The sequence below is a fragment of the Mytilus californianus genome, unplaced genomic scaffold (assembly GCF_021869535.1).
Source record: "Mytilus californianus isolate M0D057914Y unplaced genomic scaffold, xbMytCali1.0.p SCAF_7, whole genome shotgun sequence".
Classification (NCBI taxonomy): Eukaryota; Metazoa; Mollusca; class Bivalvia; order Mytilida; family Mytilidae; genus Mytilus; species Mytilus californianus.
In genome coordinates this window covers 71,308,680-71,325,925 of record NW_026262723.1, presented here as the reverse complement: position 1 = coordinate 71,325,925, position 17,246 = coordinate 71,308,680, and the positions used below count along the sequence as shown (strand labels likewise).

Here is a 17,246-nt window from a genome sequence, read left to right as displayed (position 1 = left end):
CTATGCGATATGGGTTTTGCTCATTGTTGAAGGCAGTAAGGAGACCTATAGTTGTTACGGTAAATCTACGTCATTTGTTCTGTGGTGGAGAGTTGTCACATCAGCAATCGTATCACATCTAACTTTCTTTGTATTTTTCTTTTTTTTTAAATGCGATATTTTTTTTAAATCAGTCTAAAGAATTTTGTTTAAAATTGATATGTAATAACTGTAAACATGTCCGATTTTTTTTCGATTTGAAAATAGTTTAAATGTCACAGGGTTAGTTTTGCTGTCATAGTCATTTGTGAATGCGCAAATGTGTGAAAAAAAATACATACATACATAAAGTTCTGCATCGTGACGCCGTCATGAGGTTACAATTTCTTGTCGTTTTGACCCTTTTTCACGCTGTATATCGAGAATAATTTATTTTTTATCTAAAAAACCCAATTCAGTGACCCCTCATATTTTCATTTGATTAAAACGAAAAAGTTAACAGCAATAACAAATTTAAATATATATCGATATTCCATGGACGGTTTTTCGAGAAATCGTCGTTTCAAGGCAAAAAATGAATATTCCCGTACACCCTATACTGACGTTTATAGACATATTTCACGATTTTTAATAATTGATAATATCTCTGGAATTATGAATGTTACATTTATTATTTATCCAATATTCAAATGCAGTTCAATGACTTCAAAATGCATACAAAATTTCATATAAAATTTGATACACCACCCAATTACGTATACTTTACCTTTATTATGGCAAGAGACATTTTTAAATCATAATTGTTAAAAAAAAAACTTTCGATGAACATATACAACCAGCCATTCGGGACAAACCAAATTCAAGACATTAAAAAGAAAACATTTAATATGTTTAAATAATCTTCTTTTTTTTGTAATTTGTTTATTTTTGACATAAAGACAGAATACATCAAGCTTGATTACATGTGTACAGTTTCAAGTATGGTCTTTAAGATATTTCTTTTAAAGATTATTCTATTATATCAAATCTAAATAACAAAAACAAAAAATGATATAGTTATAATTTTGTACCAGTTTTATATATAATAAGCTAAGATAAGATCAGAAATATTTAAATCACATAGGACAGATTCTATTGACAACCGTGTTTTATATATATACTCTTTTTGAGTAGGGGATAAATAATTAGCCGTATGTTGTTCTATTCTTATACAATATTTTAAATATTAAGTACTGCCTTTGAAGAAGCTCCTACATTTTTACAGCTATACATATAATATTTCAAAAACAGCATTACATGTCGAACTGTACTATATGGGTAAAAAATGTTCCCAATTTTCAATTTTAACACATGAATCCTCGGACCATTTGTATTGTGATCTTCAAGGATTTTCTTTAATATTGTCTAGAAACAATTGATGAAAATATATTTATTTATTTTTATTTTTTTTTTTTTTTTTATTTCTTCTACAATATCATTTTCAATAACATCTAATCTACGGTGCTCTGAAGATATTTTTCCAGCTAACTGGAATTGCACTAACAAGACCATAATATTCAACAAAATTTGTACTAATTGTATACTTAGATTTAAGCTGTTCAGATCTCATTATGTTTTTTCCATCTGAGATTAGATCATGTATGAATAATATACACTCATTAAAGTAATGGTTATAAATAAATGACTTTCTAATCTTTTAATATTAATATTCTGCCATATGGGTTGACTGAAGATGTTAAGGCATTGTTTTCATTTTTCATCTTTCCTGGCTTCAATTTTTTCTCCAAAAAGGTGCAATATTTCATCCTCTGTATAGTTTTCTAAAAATGTATCCTTGTTTAAAAAAATGAAACGAATTCCCAACAGTTTAATCTCTCGTGATGTATTCCATGATACATTCTTATTTGGTAACAGTTTTTCATTACTGCCTAATCTTGAGCCAACCCATATGGCTTCAGTTTTATCTACATTTACTCTCAAACCAGCACAAGCAGCAAAGCTATCAAATATATACAAAGCTTGTTTAAGAGATTGCTTTTGTTCATCTAGAATTGGAGAACATTAACCCTATATTGTCTGTTTAAGTTTCTCACCTAATGTTGTCAATATAAAGGAACTATATAAAAAAACTGTCATATAAGTGGAAGGTTAAGCTAGCTATAAAACCAGACTGAACTCACAATTTTCTTCGGAAAATGCCCGTACCAAGTTAGGAATATTACAGTTGTTTTCACTTTCACTTTCTTAATTGATAGCGTTTGATTTTGACATTTTTTATGGACATTTCCTTTTTTAATTTGCATTGAATATCGGTATTTTTGTGATACTTTTTTACAATAAAAATTCACAAATATAGTACTTTTATAAATTTTATTTTAGAATAAACAATAGCTACAATTATTACACATGTTAGATAAATGTTTAAAATTGCCAAGTGAGAGTCGAGAGTCTAAAGTTGAGACATTTATATATGGGATCATCTCAAAAGTATCAATTTCATAATTAGCAGTACATTACCAGCTTTTATAATATTCCATCCAAAATATAAATAAATTTTAACAAAAAGCTGTTCAAGCAAACAATTGACAATCAATGTCATTCCATATTTTGTAAGTTTAACATTTTTTTTGTTTGATTGGTTGGTTGGTTGGTTAATAAAATGTGTACATTATATCAAGTGACAAGTTCTACATAACGTTGGGTTGGTTGATCGCTGGGTGTATGAATTGATTGATTGGTTGATTGATCGATGAAATGATTTATTTCATGATTAAATGACAGTATGCATAACGTATAGAGACGGTGACCACTTCCTCAATATTCCGGAGCACCTGAGATCACCCCTGGTTTCTGGTGGGGTTTTTGTTGCTCAGTTTTTAGTTTTTTATGATGTGTTTTAATACATAACTGTTGTTTGTCTTATGGTCGTTTTTTTGTTTTATCATGGCGTTGTCAACTTTATGTCGACTTAAGAGTTTGAATATTACTTTAGTATCTCTCGCCTCTCTTTGAATACCCGGGACGATTCTCTTGGAATATGCGAAACAGAAAATACGACGGAATTATCAAATTCACATAGACACGTATAAAAAAAACCTACAAAAGGTTCCGATCAAGGTAGGATTCTAATTACAATGAACACAAAATACACACACAACACCCAAACAAATCATTAATTCTGATACCCTAGAATGAAACGGAAATTTATGAATGAAGATTCACGTATATTTTTGGGAGAAAAGGAGAGCAGTGTTAAATGTTTGCATGAACCTAGAAATCCCATGATTTAGATACATATAAACATGTTGTACTGAAATGAAAACATGTAATTTAAGGGGAACTAGGTCCTACTCCTTTTTTTTGCCTGATCCTAGGAACCCAACCCCGGGTGTATTTTTTTTTTTTATTCGAGGAATTGGTTCGCGGCCTGTCTCTTAAGTTGGAAGGGGGCATTTATCATTCTGCATAATGTGCTCTAAATATTTGTCAATGGACGTCAAAGTAGCAATCAATGAATGAAACAATGAAATTTTCGATCAATCAACAAATTATTCAATCTAACAAACGAACCAAGCCAATCAATTGATTACTGAACGCGGAATTCGTCAAGTAGTATGACATCATGCAAAATTTCAATCAATCAATCACTCAATCAATTAACCTACCTTACTTGTACCAACCAACCAATTCATATGAAGAACATGCAATTGATAATAATAATTTTTATCTATATAATTTATAATTTAATTTATTACATGAATTTTAATTGAATTTGTAATTATTTAAATGATAAATCTTTTTGAAATTGTACAAAAAACAAATTTTAGGAAATGTTATATTTACATATATTTAAATGTGAAATGTTTTGTAGATATGTGTCTCATAAGCCAATCTTATGGCTGGGTACTGATTGTTTTAATGTATATTTTTATTATGTCATTAGATAATGTTCAATCAGTATGTGACACAAAAATAAAATAAAATTTATTATTATTATTTATGCAAAAATTTTGACAACCTACAAATCAACCAATTATCATGTTAGAAAGGTGAAAGGACTTCACTCATATGTATTTTTATATTTATTGAAAGCAATATTAAAAAATGCTATTGGTGTGACGAGTAGTCAATAATTAAATTAATGCTTTTGTGACGACCCTTATTTAAATTTCCCAACTGTAAACCCTCGACTGTCAATTGTAAACTTTATCTAACATGTCTACTAAGAGTAGATTGTTTAATCAATAACAGTAATGACTAAGGCGTAGATTTTCCGATATTATCAGTACAGAATATGATAGATTTTTACCGAAATAAGTGGTGACTATAATATAAAAAACAATCAAACATGGGTCAACCAATTAGTAATATACGTGTTAATTTTGTTTTACTGTAGACTAACACGGGACATTTTGATTAAGTCATTCTATTACATATATAGTTCAAGAAATAGATATTTAATCGAGGAAGATAGCATGAAAGCTTAGAAGCTGGGATAAATAGAGATGGCAGTACATAGCATCATTTCATCACTGCAACCAATATTGCCACAAGACATACAAGGACAAATCCAGGCATCAGCATCAAGCGGCACAGGTAGTAAAACAAGTATTATATCTCAAACACTTTTAATTGAATGGGTACCTATGTCACATTGACATAAACTTTACTTTTATCTTGAGAAAGACCACTTTTAAGTAATTATAAAAACTTCTTAAGCATTTCATCATCATTTGCCGTTTATCATCGAAAGGAGAAAGGACAGAAAAGTGATTTAAGCAATACAAAACTAAAACAGGACCCTGACATTTCGAAATTATGAAATGGGAGATATTGATGTCAGAAGAACATGAAAATACCCCTCGAGAACTTTTTTCGGCTATATTCAATTATATATTTACGGGTTCAAGAAATAAAACCAAGAAAACTGTTTAATTTCGGTGAAAGTGAACTAGTTATGATAAAAAACGCAATTGATTTTTTTTTTCAAGTATCAGACTGGTTTTTTCTTACTTCTTTCTCAAAAAACCTTCTATATTTTAAGGTACCCTAGACCTTGATGACGATGTTAAGAGATGGGTAGTTATAGGACTTTGTCTTCACAACGTCTTGACGCCAGCTTTGAGAATATATGTCAGTCCAATTATTACTCAGATGTATACTTCATTAGTATCAACCGATCACATCAATACACAAACGTCTCACAGCTATCTCAGAATATATCTACCAACAAAAACGAAACTAAACTATGAAACAATCAATAACAACAAAACTCTTTATGGTGGACAAACGTGGAAATACGACCGTTGTGTTAAAAATCCTATTGACTTATCGAAGCTTTTCGTACAAACGCATATGGCCCAGTACATAGCATTCGATTCCACATGCGATTCGTCAGCATTACTTGCGATTATTATCAATATTGATCAGTTTCCATTGGCCGTTCAGGAGGAAGCAAATGAAGTAAGATTTTCTTATAAAACAGTAAAAGAACAGAACAAGAAAATGTTATCATTTTGCCTATTACAATACTAGTAGTATAATGAGGTACCAATGTTACTGCAGCAGATTGGCATTTCAACAAATAATGTCTTTTCAGTTATGCTCGAGGCCATAATATTAAAAATCATTTCTAAGCAAGCGTTTGACAAAATTGAATTTCTAGTTCCTTATCTATCAAAACGCAAATAACTAACTACTTAAAAAGTAAAATCACAAAAGTACTGAACTCCGAGGCAAATTCAAAAAGGAAAGTCCCTAATCAAATGGCAAAATCAAAAGCTCAAACACATCATACGAATGGATAACAACTGTCATATTCCTGACTTGGTACAGGCATTTTCTTATGTAGAAAATGGTGGATTGAACCTGGTTTTATAGCTAGCTAAACCTCTCACTTGTATGACAGTCGCATCAAATTCCATTATATTGACAACGATGCGTGAACAAAACAAACAGACACAATAGGTAAAAATGTCAAAAATAGGGGTACAGCATAAATTATATCTGTATCATGATGTCCGGTAACGCAATACTAAACATTTCAATGAGTGCTTACATCTCATATAGTCCAGTGAACTTGAGATTAAGGATACTACCGAAAGTAGAAGGTCTGTTTCATATGTTGATCTTTCCTCGGTATTGACTCAAACTAGAATACAACGCGAGGATTTCAACGTTCATATTGTTAATTTTCCGTTTCTCAGCAGTAACAACCCTCTGCTCCATCGTTTGACGTTTACATATCTCAGTTAATGATGGTGCAAATTAACATTATACAGTCGCCATAAACAGAGATGTGCTCCTTTAACAAAACCTGTTCCAACAGAGTTGTTAAGAAGAACGAATGAAATCAACACAACGGTCACCATCACAAATTGGTTGACAGCTACGATATGTAGGTGTCTCAACTCACTATCGACAAGTTTTCGAATTCTTGGATCATAAGATACCCGAAAAATCATCTTATCAGTAATTTTACCGATTAATTACTTCTCCTGATTGTTACATTTTGACTGAGTGTGGATTTGCAGGGTAGTTATTGCAAGTATAGCATGACGCTTACCATGTCGACACACTTGGTCACGCTCATTTTGGTTTTTGCTAGTTACTTTGATTTGTCTCTTCTTAACCGATGTATGAGATTTATACATCAGTAAACTACTGTCGCCATAATCGATTCAGCATTGGTTCATAAAAAATTTACTTTACGACTTAATTTTTTTTTCTATTTTGTAAACATTTACGTTTTTCGAATATGATACAATATTGTGACATATAGGTCCAATGGGCTGGGTGTTAATATCAGATTGCTATGTACTTAGTATATACTTGTATAAATATATGTAATTATACATATGTCACTAAAACGAATAATTACTTTCTTACTTACAATCCAAAAACTTATTACAGCTGTCAATCAATTGTATGAATAAAATGAAAAGATACAGATGATCTTAGACAGCATCATATAGTACAGAATATGATAGAAGAAGTGAGGGATCCTAAAACAATTCATTGCAAATTCTTTATGTAATCTGAGAGTTTAAGATAAATTTAAGATAATATTGAGAATGGAAACGAGGAATGTGTCAAAAGAGACAACAACCCGACAAGACTCTATTGAAGATTGGTCAGAGTGACTAAAAGCATGTTCAGTGAAATTTTCACCTTCTTTTAAAATTATGCCCTTTTATTCTTGCATTAAGGGTTCTGTTCTTCTAGTTTTATTCATTTTTTTATATCGATTAAATCTTAAATTTTCTGAATAATTGAAATACGAAAAGATAACAAAGATGGTTTGTATATAATTAAGGTTTACAAGGAAAAAATTAACACACATAAACATGGAACACAATCAAGAGCTCATCAAATGGTACACACACATGTACTTTTTTGAAACCGTTTGTTCCGCTCTAGATTTATTTTTGGTTTTATAAAGTTGCTGTATTAATTTATTCATTTTCATCGATAATGCTGAACTGGACATATACGCTGCATCATAAATTAGAACGTCTAATTAATAAAGGTCACATCTTTAAATATGTTAAGTGTGAACAATATAAGTCTATGTAATTCAGTGGATGTCGTTTGCTTCTGTGTAACATATTTGTTTTTTGTTCATTATTTTGTACATAAATTAGGCCGTTAGTTTTCTCGTTTGAATTATTTTACATTTGTCATTTCGGGGCTTTTATAGCTGACTATGCTGTATAGGCTTTGCTCATTGTTGAAAGCCGTACGGTGACCAATAGTTGTTAATGTTTGTGTCACTTTGGTCTCTTGTGGGGAGTCTCATTAGCAATCATTCCACATCTTATTTTTATATTTGTTGTTAGAGCAGAGACGACAGCTTAGGTGCATATATGTGCAAAACTTTTCAGATCAAGTGCTTAAATATACTTACCGAAGATACAAAGTTCCTTGTGTTTCAGGATATTTTTAAAATATACTAAAAAATTATTTAATCCGAAAAATCATTAAAAATGTAAAATAATTTTTTGTATTGTGGCGATTATTTGTGCTTCCTCGATTTTATTTATTGACAAAAACTAAAGAGTTTACTTTTGCTAATTTTGTCCATAATTTTTTTTCTTACCAGCTAGAACTGAAAGCCAATAACTGAAATCAATAAATAAGTATTCAATTAATATGCATGCCTAACTAGTACGAAATTAACACCCGGGAATAAGCAATGATCGGCAAGTCAAACCAATTATCAATTTCGTTTATTATGTACATAAGAATAAGGAGATTAATGAGACTCAAATTACGAGTGGGGCCTAGAAAGCCGAGTCGTCTAAGTAGTCTAACTACATCAACATTGAGGTTGTGAGTTCAAATCCGGCACGTTGTAGGTGCGTTCGATTCCAATCTTATTGACTAGGATTGTTAGTTTTCCTACCGAATGTCGATGGTTTTCTCGGCTTTCTCAACCATAAAAATCTGATCGCCATGAAATAGTGCAGATGTGCTGAAAGTGGCGTTGAACCCCAATAAAACAATCAATTAATCAAATGACGAAGATAAAAGCAATTATATGTAACCGCACGACTTTCGACAATGAGAAAAATCAATACCGTATAGTCGGCTATAAAAGGCCCCGACATAAAAAATGTGAAACAATTCAAACGAGAAAACAAACGTCCGAATTTATACAATACAATTTACGAAAAACATATATTAAAGACATGAACCAATGACAACCACTGAATAATAGGCTTCTGACTTGGGGAAAGGCACATAAAACATGTAGCGGAGTTCAACGTGTTTGTGAGCGCTCAACCCTCCCACTTACTTTGGACAGTGGTGTTATAGCACAATTTAAGAATAAACTGTAAAAATCAGTTGCAAATATTGCACACAATGCTCCTCAACTTCGTACTTTTTTTGGCCTTTTAACTTATTTTCAAGCGTCTCTGATGAGTCTTTTGAAGATAAAACGAAAGTCTGGCGAACAAAATTATAAGCCTTTGAAGAGTTTTTTACAGGTATTTTCTAAAAGTAATCAATTTTTGCTTTTAAAAAAATGTCTGGATATTTTAAGCATTTGAAAAAAAATGTCTGGATATTTCAGGCATGTTAAAAAAAATGCCTGCTAGTTTCGAGCAGTTCATATATTGACGAATGTTTTTTGAAGTCATTTTGTAAAATGCCTGTGAAATTGAAATGCATTTAAAATGCCTGAAATTTTACATTAATGAAATACATGCAAAAGCTGAGCCAATGAAAGTATGTTGAACAAGATGGTAGGATCTTTTTCACATGTGCCCTGGGTTTTTTCTTGTCCATCGTCTGTGCGTTCGTTTCCCCTGTTAACACATCTCCTCTAAGACCCTTTGATTTTTCCATAATTATATAGATTTTTTTATCATCATGTGTAGTTAACCACATTATACCACCATTTTGATTTTTTGGAGTTCGGGGACTCTGACCATTTTTGGACTATAACAAAAGGACAACAACAACAAAAAAACGCCTTCATGTGCTTGTATATGTGACTAATATATTCCATATGGTGTATTTGAGGTTTTTATTCTGTATACTAAAATGCTTAATGACTTGTTATGAGGATAATAGCAAGTTTCTTGTCCCTTCTATATCAACTTTTGCCCTCGGCTTCGCCTCGACAATTGTTCTTATCTCAGAAACAACAAATATTAAATTACCCTCATAACCAGGCAATATGTGTATACTACTGACATAATATGACGACCGATCGATAATAAAAGACAAATTAGCGTGTCGTTTGTCGGCCCTCTTCTTGGTGTCTCCAATATACAACCGAAACACTGAAACATCCAGATTAATATTATCAAAAAATAGATATGACAGTGAAACCATTAGTTATTCTACATTCCAAACGATATCAAACCACTCAATTGGAAGTTATATTAATTTGATACAATTTCAGGTTCGTACTTCAGTTAGGAACTGTTGGGCCCATTGTAATTTTTTACAATGGACTCCCACAAAATTTGTTGCATCATTCCAGCTTTTGGAAAGATTTATTAAAAAGATGGGTGTAAATGCCACGGAAGAAAACAGAATTTTAGGTGACATACACAATTGGAAAACAGACGGTAAGAAAAAATTAGAAATCGGAAAAATAGTGCTGATAATTTAAAATATAGGATATGCTTGCATATATTTTATATTTATAATGTTAAGCTCATGGTGTACGATGTATGTTGAAGTATGAGTTTTCCTAAAACCTTTTTCTATGCAAATATCTTAAAAAATACTTTGAATGTATTATTCATTGATTATCTTTTTTAAATGTGACAACGTTGTTGAAGACCATAACAAAGTCAAAAGAAACCAAAAAACTTTTTTAATTGTTGAAAATTCTGAAACTTCATCATTTAATGGTTATTGGTTTGCATTAAGTCTAATCATTTTATTTCTTTGGTTAAGGTATGAATTTTATGAATATATCCATGCTTGGAGCGGAACTGGTTGGTGAAATTCAAACCGCTACACAAGCCTTGACTGAATGCACTCAAGATGACTCCATAGAAACAGATTCAAATTTTCACCGGTTGCAGAAACAACTCATCAAGATAGAGACAAAATTTGAGGAGTTTAAAACTAATACAGGAAAATGGCTAAACGAAATAGGCACTGTATGTTTTTTTCTCTTTTATTTATGGGTTGGTTAGGGGGGTTATAAATGAATATAATACAACGTCAATTAGACAGTTACCAAGCAAAATAGTTTAAAAAAGTATTTTAATGGTCACAACCAATAGATAGACCGATCATTTCTTTGCAAAACATGTTCAGTGGCTGTCGTTGGTTCATGTCTGTCATATTTATTTTTCGTAAACTGTTTTATTACAAATTAGGCCGTTAGTTTTCTCATTTGAATTGTTTCATCCTAATTATCATCCAACATTTTTCATGTCGGGGCCTTTTATAGACGACCACATGGTGTGGGTTTTTCTCATTGTTGAAGGTCGTGTGGTTGCCTATAATTGCTAACATCCACTTCATTTGAACGTTGGTGGATAGTTGTCTCATTGGCAATCATACCACATCTCCTTATTTTTTATATGTAAAATTATGACATTCCAGCTCAACACAAAAGAAATCATTAGATATCTATCCGGGTAGGTTTATTTTCTAATATGCAATGAAATAAATAGAGGCGAACTTTTAAACCATTTTAATGCTTGATTTTAGAGGGAATAAAAGGATAACTAAATTTAATGGTGTTATTCCTTAACTGGAAAGAAAATAAAAAAAAGCATTTAACAAACCAAATATTAATTTTGGCATAACTTGTCATTTTGAATACAAAAATATAAAAAGTAAAGACATATGGTATGACTGCAAATTGACACCTCTCTACTAGAGTCCAAACGATGTGGAAGCAAGCAACTATAGGTCACCACTGGGCCTTCAACGATGAGCATAATCAATTTAAAAAGGCCCGGCATGACACAATTTTAAACAATTTAAACGAGCAAACCAATGGCTTGATTTACGGCAAAACAATTTACGAAAACCAAAAGGACAGACAACAACACACTGCAACCACTGATTACCATAACCCCTGCCTTGTGACAGTTACATAAAGAATGTGGTGGTCTTCAAAAGATGTACGCCAATAAAAATCATATTTTGCTAGCTAACACCTCTAAAACTGGAAATTTCCATTTTTAGCTTGTCGATGCTCACAATATGTATGCATATAAGAAAATGCATGAAATTTGAATCAGTGCACAAAAAGTAAATGCGAGTTTGTAAATACCAGTTTCTCTGGTATAAAAAGTGAAACATAGCTTGTTCAGATGTAAAAAAAAAATAGTTTTTATGAAGACGTTTTGAAATTATTAGACTTTTGATAGTTATATTATCTCATTTATTTGTCCAATGTAAACTACCTTAATTCATCCAAATACGAGATAGTGCCTCAAATCAAAGGATTTCTGTCACTTATCTGAAGAATAAGTGGAACAATTTTGTATGACATATTTAAACCACATTGACTTCTTTTTTACATAACTCATTAGAAAGGGGAAAAAATCATATCATATATTTTCTATTAAAGTCATATATTGCATTCAGTTCCGATTGATATTACTTTTAGAAAATACCTGTAATTTTGAATTTATGAAAATATTATTACAATATAGCAATATTTGATAGTATTTAGTACACATTTACCCAAGGGTAATAATAATGCAGAACAAAAGAATTATTGCAAACTTTACATATTGAATTGTTTCATATTTTTCATGTCGGGGCCTTTTATAGCCGACCGCACGGTATGGGTTTTCTCATTGTTGAAGGCCGTACGGTTGCTTACAATTGCTTACATCCACTTCATTTGAACTTTGGTGGATAGTCATACCACATCTTCTTATTTTTATATTGGATGATAATTAGGATGCAAGAACTTTCATTTCAAACAGAGCCTCATGTTATTATGAACATTTGACAAAAGTCAATAAGATAAATAAATACCCTTGAGGTTTAATATAATATCATAATTTGAAAATATAATAAACCAAATATACTCTACAAAAAATGTTAAGGACCATTAATTATATATTCCATTACAGTAGCATTATCATTCCTGTGTAAAATCTTCTATAGAAGCCATAGACTTGAGAGTGGCATGGAGGAGAGTAATTTTGCCGGATTATTGACAACTTATGTTACCTCAGTAACAACTTTATGAAGCTGGGTTGTAGTTGGTATCTATTCCTGAAAAAATACAGATTTCTGAAATTCATTCAACTTCATTCAGATAAGATCTTGCATTAAAATCTGATTCGTTAAGAATGATTTTGTTCCCACAAAATTCCTTTCTTTAAACTTTTTAGTACTAAAAAGTATAAACACTTTATTTTAACCACAATGAGCAAATTTCTAACATGACTGTTTAATTTTCAAAAAACAGCTAGGAAAGCCGTTCAGATTTTACACAAACAAAAATGAGAACGTGACAAAAACAATTCTTTTTTTTTTCGGTCATTCAGTATTGCATCGGCTAAATCTCCTCAGGGTGACAGTCAAACTTGGTCAAATGGTGTTAGAAATCATTGAAATCGAGAGAAATTATTTTTCTGGTGAAAAATTGTGATTTCTGAAAACTTGAGAGCTGAAAATTTAAAAAAATACTTTTGGAAGTTGTTGACATGCTAATGACAAAACACCCTGCTAGTTGCCGTGTGTCTTGGACCTAAAAAAAGCTTCATGGTATCTTTCATGCAATGGTATATCCCATTTCATAAAGCAACAAATATAATAGCAATGTACATATAACTTCTTACATTGGTACCAGTGGATTATCGGATTTATCCAATCTCGATAGTTAAATTATCGAATTTTAAAGTCCGAGCGTAATTTAACTATCGAGATTGGATAAATCCGATAACCTATGAATATCTATGTTTCTCTAATGATTATCAAATAAATTTTCACTTTTGAAAAACGAAAATCACCTTCGAGTACCTTCCATTCCACAAAGTTGTCGTCCTGAACATGCATGAAATATTTGCCACTGGACGTTAAGCAACCAACAATCAAATCTGAGATCGGCAACCACACGTTGATTAATTTTTCTTACACAATGGGTCCAGAAAGGGTTTAATTGCCGAAGAATTGGAGAAATCTATTCATAGATTGAATTTAGTATATTTCTATAAAAAAACTGTTTAAGACATTAATATCTTCTTTCATAAGTAACTCGGTGTTGATGAATTGAAGATGCTGTATGAACTATCTTTTTTTTTTCTTTTTTTTTCCAGAGATTATCAGATTGTAGTATTAATACAGGTACGTATTTATAACTTTGGTCTCCTGGAAAGAAATTGTAGAATAAAAAAAATGAAAACGCTAATTTAAAGTATTGAATAAACAGGTACTGATTTTGAAACGAATTAATTTGGATAAAACAAAACTAAGTAACTTGCATTCTAAAGGCATCAAAGTTTTAATAAATAATAAATAAATCAGAAGGAACCTTACGGTATGGATTTGCTACATGAAATTGCTGACGGTCGTATGGTGACCAGAAGCTGTTACAGTCCATGTTATTTAGCAGAAAGTTGTCTCATTGGCATTCATATCAAATCAAAGTAGGTTAACACGCTTCACATATTAATAACTACATTACATGTATGTTATAATATATATTCCGTAATTTTGATTGGCAGACAACAATCGCGAGACATTCCAAAATTAGATTTCATTTCCAAATAAAATTAAACAGTCATGACAACACGTGCTTTCCATTAGAGAGTCACAACAATGCAAAGGAAAACAAATGAAAAGCTGTTATAGAACTCGTAATGTAGGGTCGTATTATAAAAATGTAATTATAAGAATTGAATGCTTCTTTTTGCATTTTTTTTTAGGGTGTTGACGTTCAAATTTTGTATAAATCGTGGAAGACTGTCAAATGAACAGATGATGGATTGTAAGATTTTATTTCGCGATTAAGACGGGTATGAACGTCAATTATAACATATACAAATTCTTAAAGTGAAATGAAATATCAATAGTCATAGAAAATGAGTACATAACAAAGTCTTATATCTGTAATTCTATATATTCCAGATATGACTGAAGTAAAGAACAACACTCACTATCCAAACCGTATGTGCTATGGTAAGTTTACGTAATAAAAATCGTTGATCATCGGCCCAACTCGCTACTCCTTTCGAATAAGACTGGGAATCGACCGAGTTGCATATTTTTTTTTTAATCTTAAACAAGATTATCAGTTCGAAGCACCTCAAACTGTTGATTATTTTTTTCTCTTTTATGTTTATCAACTGGCATAGAATATCTTTTGAAACTAAATATAAGTTTTAAGAATCTGAACACGTTCTTAGCACCTTTATTAACACTTCTGGAAGATGTAAAGTTGAATATATTAATAATTGGTCATAATTAAAACGTCCTATGTACACTGCAAGAACAGACAACCATAAGCGTTTGCACATATATATATAAGTTCAGTTGCAGAAAACTTCTATATGACACATTCATAGCACTGTGGCATCTGGCATCTCTAAAAAACTAAGACTTAGTAAAATTAAAGGGAACGAGGACTAGCTTAATTTGTCTCCGTCTGATTGAAGTGACAAAGATACCATATACAAGTAAATTTTACTTAAATTCTTAAGTTTTGTTTAAATTTAAAACTAAAACAGTTGTTCTGACTTTTTGTTATGCCTGCATATATTGATATGAATTTTGGTACATTAGCGTATAATGATGACGTTTCTTTTCGTTTCGTTTCGATTAACTAACCCCTTTGACAGAACATCGGCCTTTGAACATGGAAATTTCATAAAAAGTTTATAAAATTTCTGCCACTCAAAACCATAAAAAAAAAAATAAACAATTAGAAGGTTCCCGTTAAAATTGCGTTCTGTCTTAGATTAAACGACCAACTATAGACAGCATATCCCTAAACGACAATTTAATTTGACAGGGGAACATATCTTAAACTTTCTTTATTGGTATCACGAATATTTTTGATAAAAGACAACGTAAACAGGTCTTGTGGCAACGCAATCAATATTGCATTAATTTTACTCTAAACTCTTGATCATTATCTAAAAGCAGTCGTACTCATAAATTATAAAACAAACTGGTTCAAATACCAAGTGTGAAAGTACATTTTTTTTTCAACAAGTGTAATACAATAGGGTTTTTTATTGTAACAGATGAGTGTTCTATAGTTGCTCTATAGCTTTTTGTCACCATAGGCCGTTCACTAGTGTTGATACGCATGATGATCCTAGATAAAAGAATATGGCTGAGGCAATCTATGCAAAAAAGGAGTGGTAGACAAACTTAGTATTTCGAATGAGTTATATTGATTTTCGAAAAACGAAAATGATTTACAGAGGTATTTCATTTTATTTACTTATCTAGTGTATGAAATTATCCTACTGTCCGAACTTTATATCTCCTTTTTTTAAATACCTTGAACCACGTACTTTCTCGTATATGTACAAAAAGGAGTAGAAGTTTTTAATATTTAACATCATTATACTTTATCTAAATTTCTTATATTATCTATTCATTTCATTGGACACGCGGCATTTGTTAATTTTCCCTAACTTTTCAAAAGCCCCGCCCACCCATAGCAACATGTGATAATATTAGCAATGGTTGTTAATGCCTAAAATTAACACCCACCTGAACTCGAAGTTTGCCGATTCGGAACAATTAACACCCGCTACGGCACCGCGCTGAAGTACGTCCATTATTCATTTTTCATTATTCAAAATTCAATAATGAATAATGAAATAGTTCACTATTCACTATTCAATATCAAGTGATGAATAATGAATAATGAAATAGTTTATGTTTCATTATTCAAGTTAAAGCGGTGAATAGTGAAATAAAAATTAAAAAATTGACTGTGACATTTTAGCTATATCCCGTATTTCTAAATTAGTCTCTTTGGTGTTATCTAACAAATATTCAAATTGATATAAGAAAAAATAAATAAAAACACTCTTTAAATTCTAATTTGATTTATTTATCTGGTTCCTAGTTTCGAAGGATAAACTAGTGGGTTTTCCTAACTATTTTTAACAGAAATTCCTTGGTTCAATGTATGGACGACCTGAATACCAAAACATATATTTATAAATTATAATACTCTACGTGGTCTTTTTTTATTTTCACTGGACCTTTGCTATTCTTCATCCTCTAATTATAGATATAACAAGTCGATTGTTCAGCAATAACCATTAGAGGGGTTACGGAGGACCTAAATGCCAAAGTACGCGTGAAAATTAAGAAATAGCCAATTTTGAATAATGAAATGGATATTTTGAATAATGGAATGGACTGCTGCGACCCTTTAGCCCCTAATTATAGATATACCTTATACCTCATTTGAAAGCTTATTAAGAGAGGAACAAAAGGTATATAGTCAATATGTTCCGCAACGCATATTAGAGGAGTAACGAAGGACCTAAATATCGAAATACGCGTGAACATTAAGAAATAGCTTATTTTGAATAATGGAATGGACTGCTGCAACCCGTCAGCCCCTAATCAAGGAAAAATTTATACATCAAATTGAAGCTTATTGATAGAGGAATAAACTGAGTATAAACGATACTTGCCGCAATGACCATTAGAGGAATTACGGAGGACCTAAATGCAAAAATACGCGTGAAAATTAAGAAATAGCCAATTTTGAATAATGAAGTGGATATTTTGAATAATGGAATGGACTGCTGCGACCCTTTAGCCCCTAATTATAGATATACCTTATACCTCAT

The 17,246-nt window shown here is 31.3% G+C and overlaps 1 protein-coding gene across 1 annotated transcript in view; it reads left to right on the top strand.

The window, feature by feature from the left end:
* LOC127710118 (uncharacterized) overlaps positions 1 to 17,246 on the top strand; it is a 61,658-nt gene that overhangs the window by 15,973 nt on the left and 28,439 nt on the right. The window contains exons 2-7 of the mRNA XM_052215862.1: positions 4,421 to 4,575; positions 5,024 to 5,442; positions 9,893 to 10,061; positions 10,396 to 10,604; positions 13,740 to 13,767; positions 14,551 to 14,601. Coding sequence (XP_052071822.1) covers positions 4,485 to 4,575; positions 5,024 to 5,442; positions 9,893 to 10,061; positions 10,396 to 10,604; positions 13,740 to 13,767; positions 14,551 to 14,601 — 967 coding nt within the window. The 5' untranslated portion in view covers positions 4,421 to 4,484. The remainder of the gene's footprint in view (positions 1 to 4,420; positions 4,576 to 5,023; positions 5,443 to 9,892; positions 10,062 to 10,395; positions 10,605 to 13,739; positions 13,768 to 14,550; positions 14,602 to 17,246) is intronic.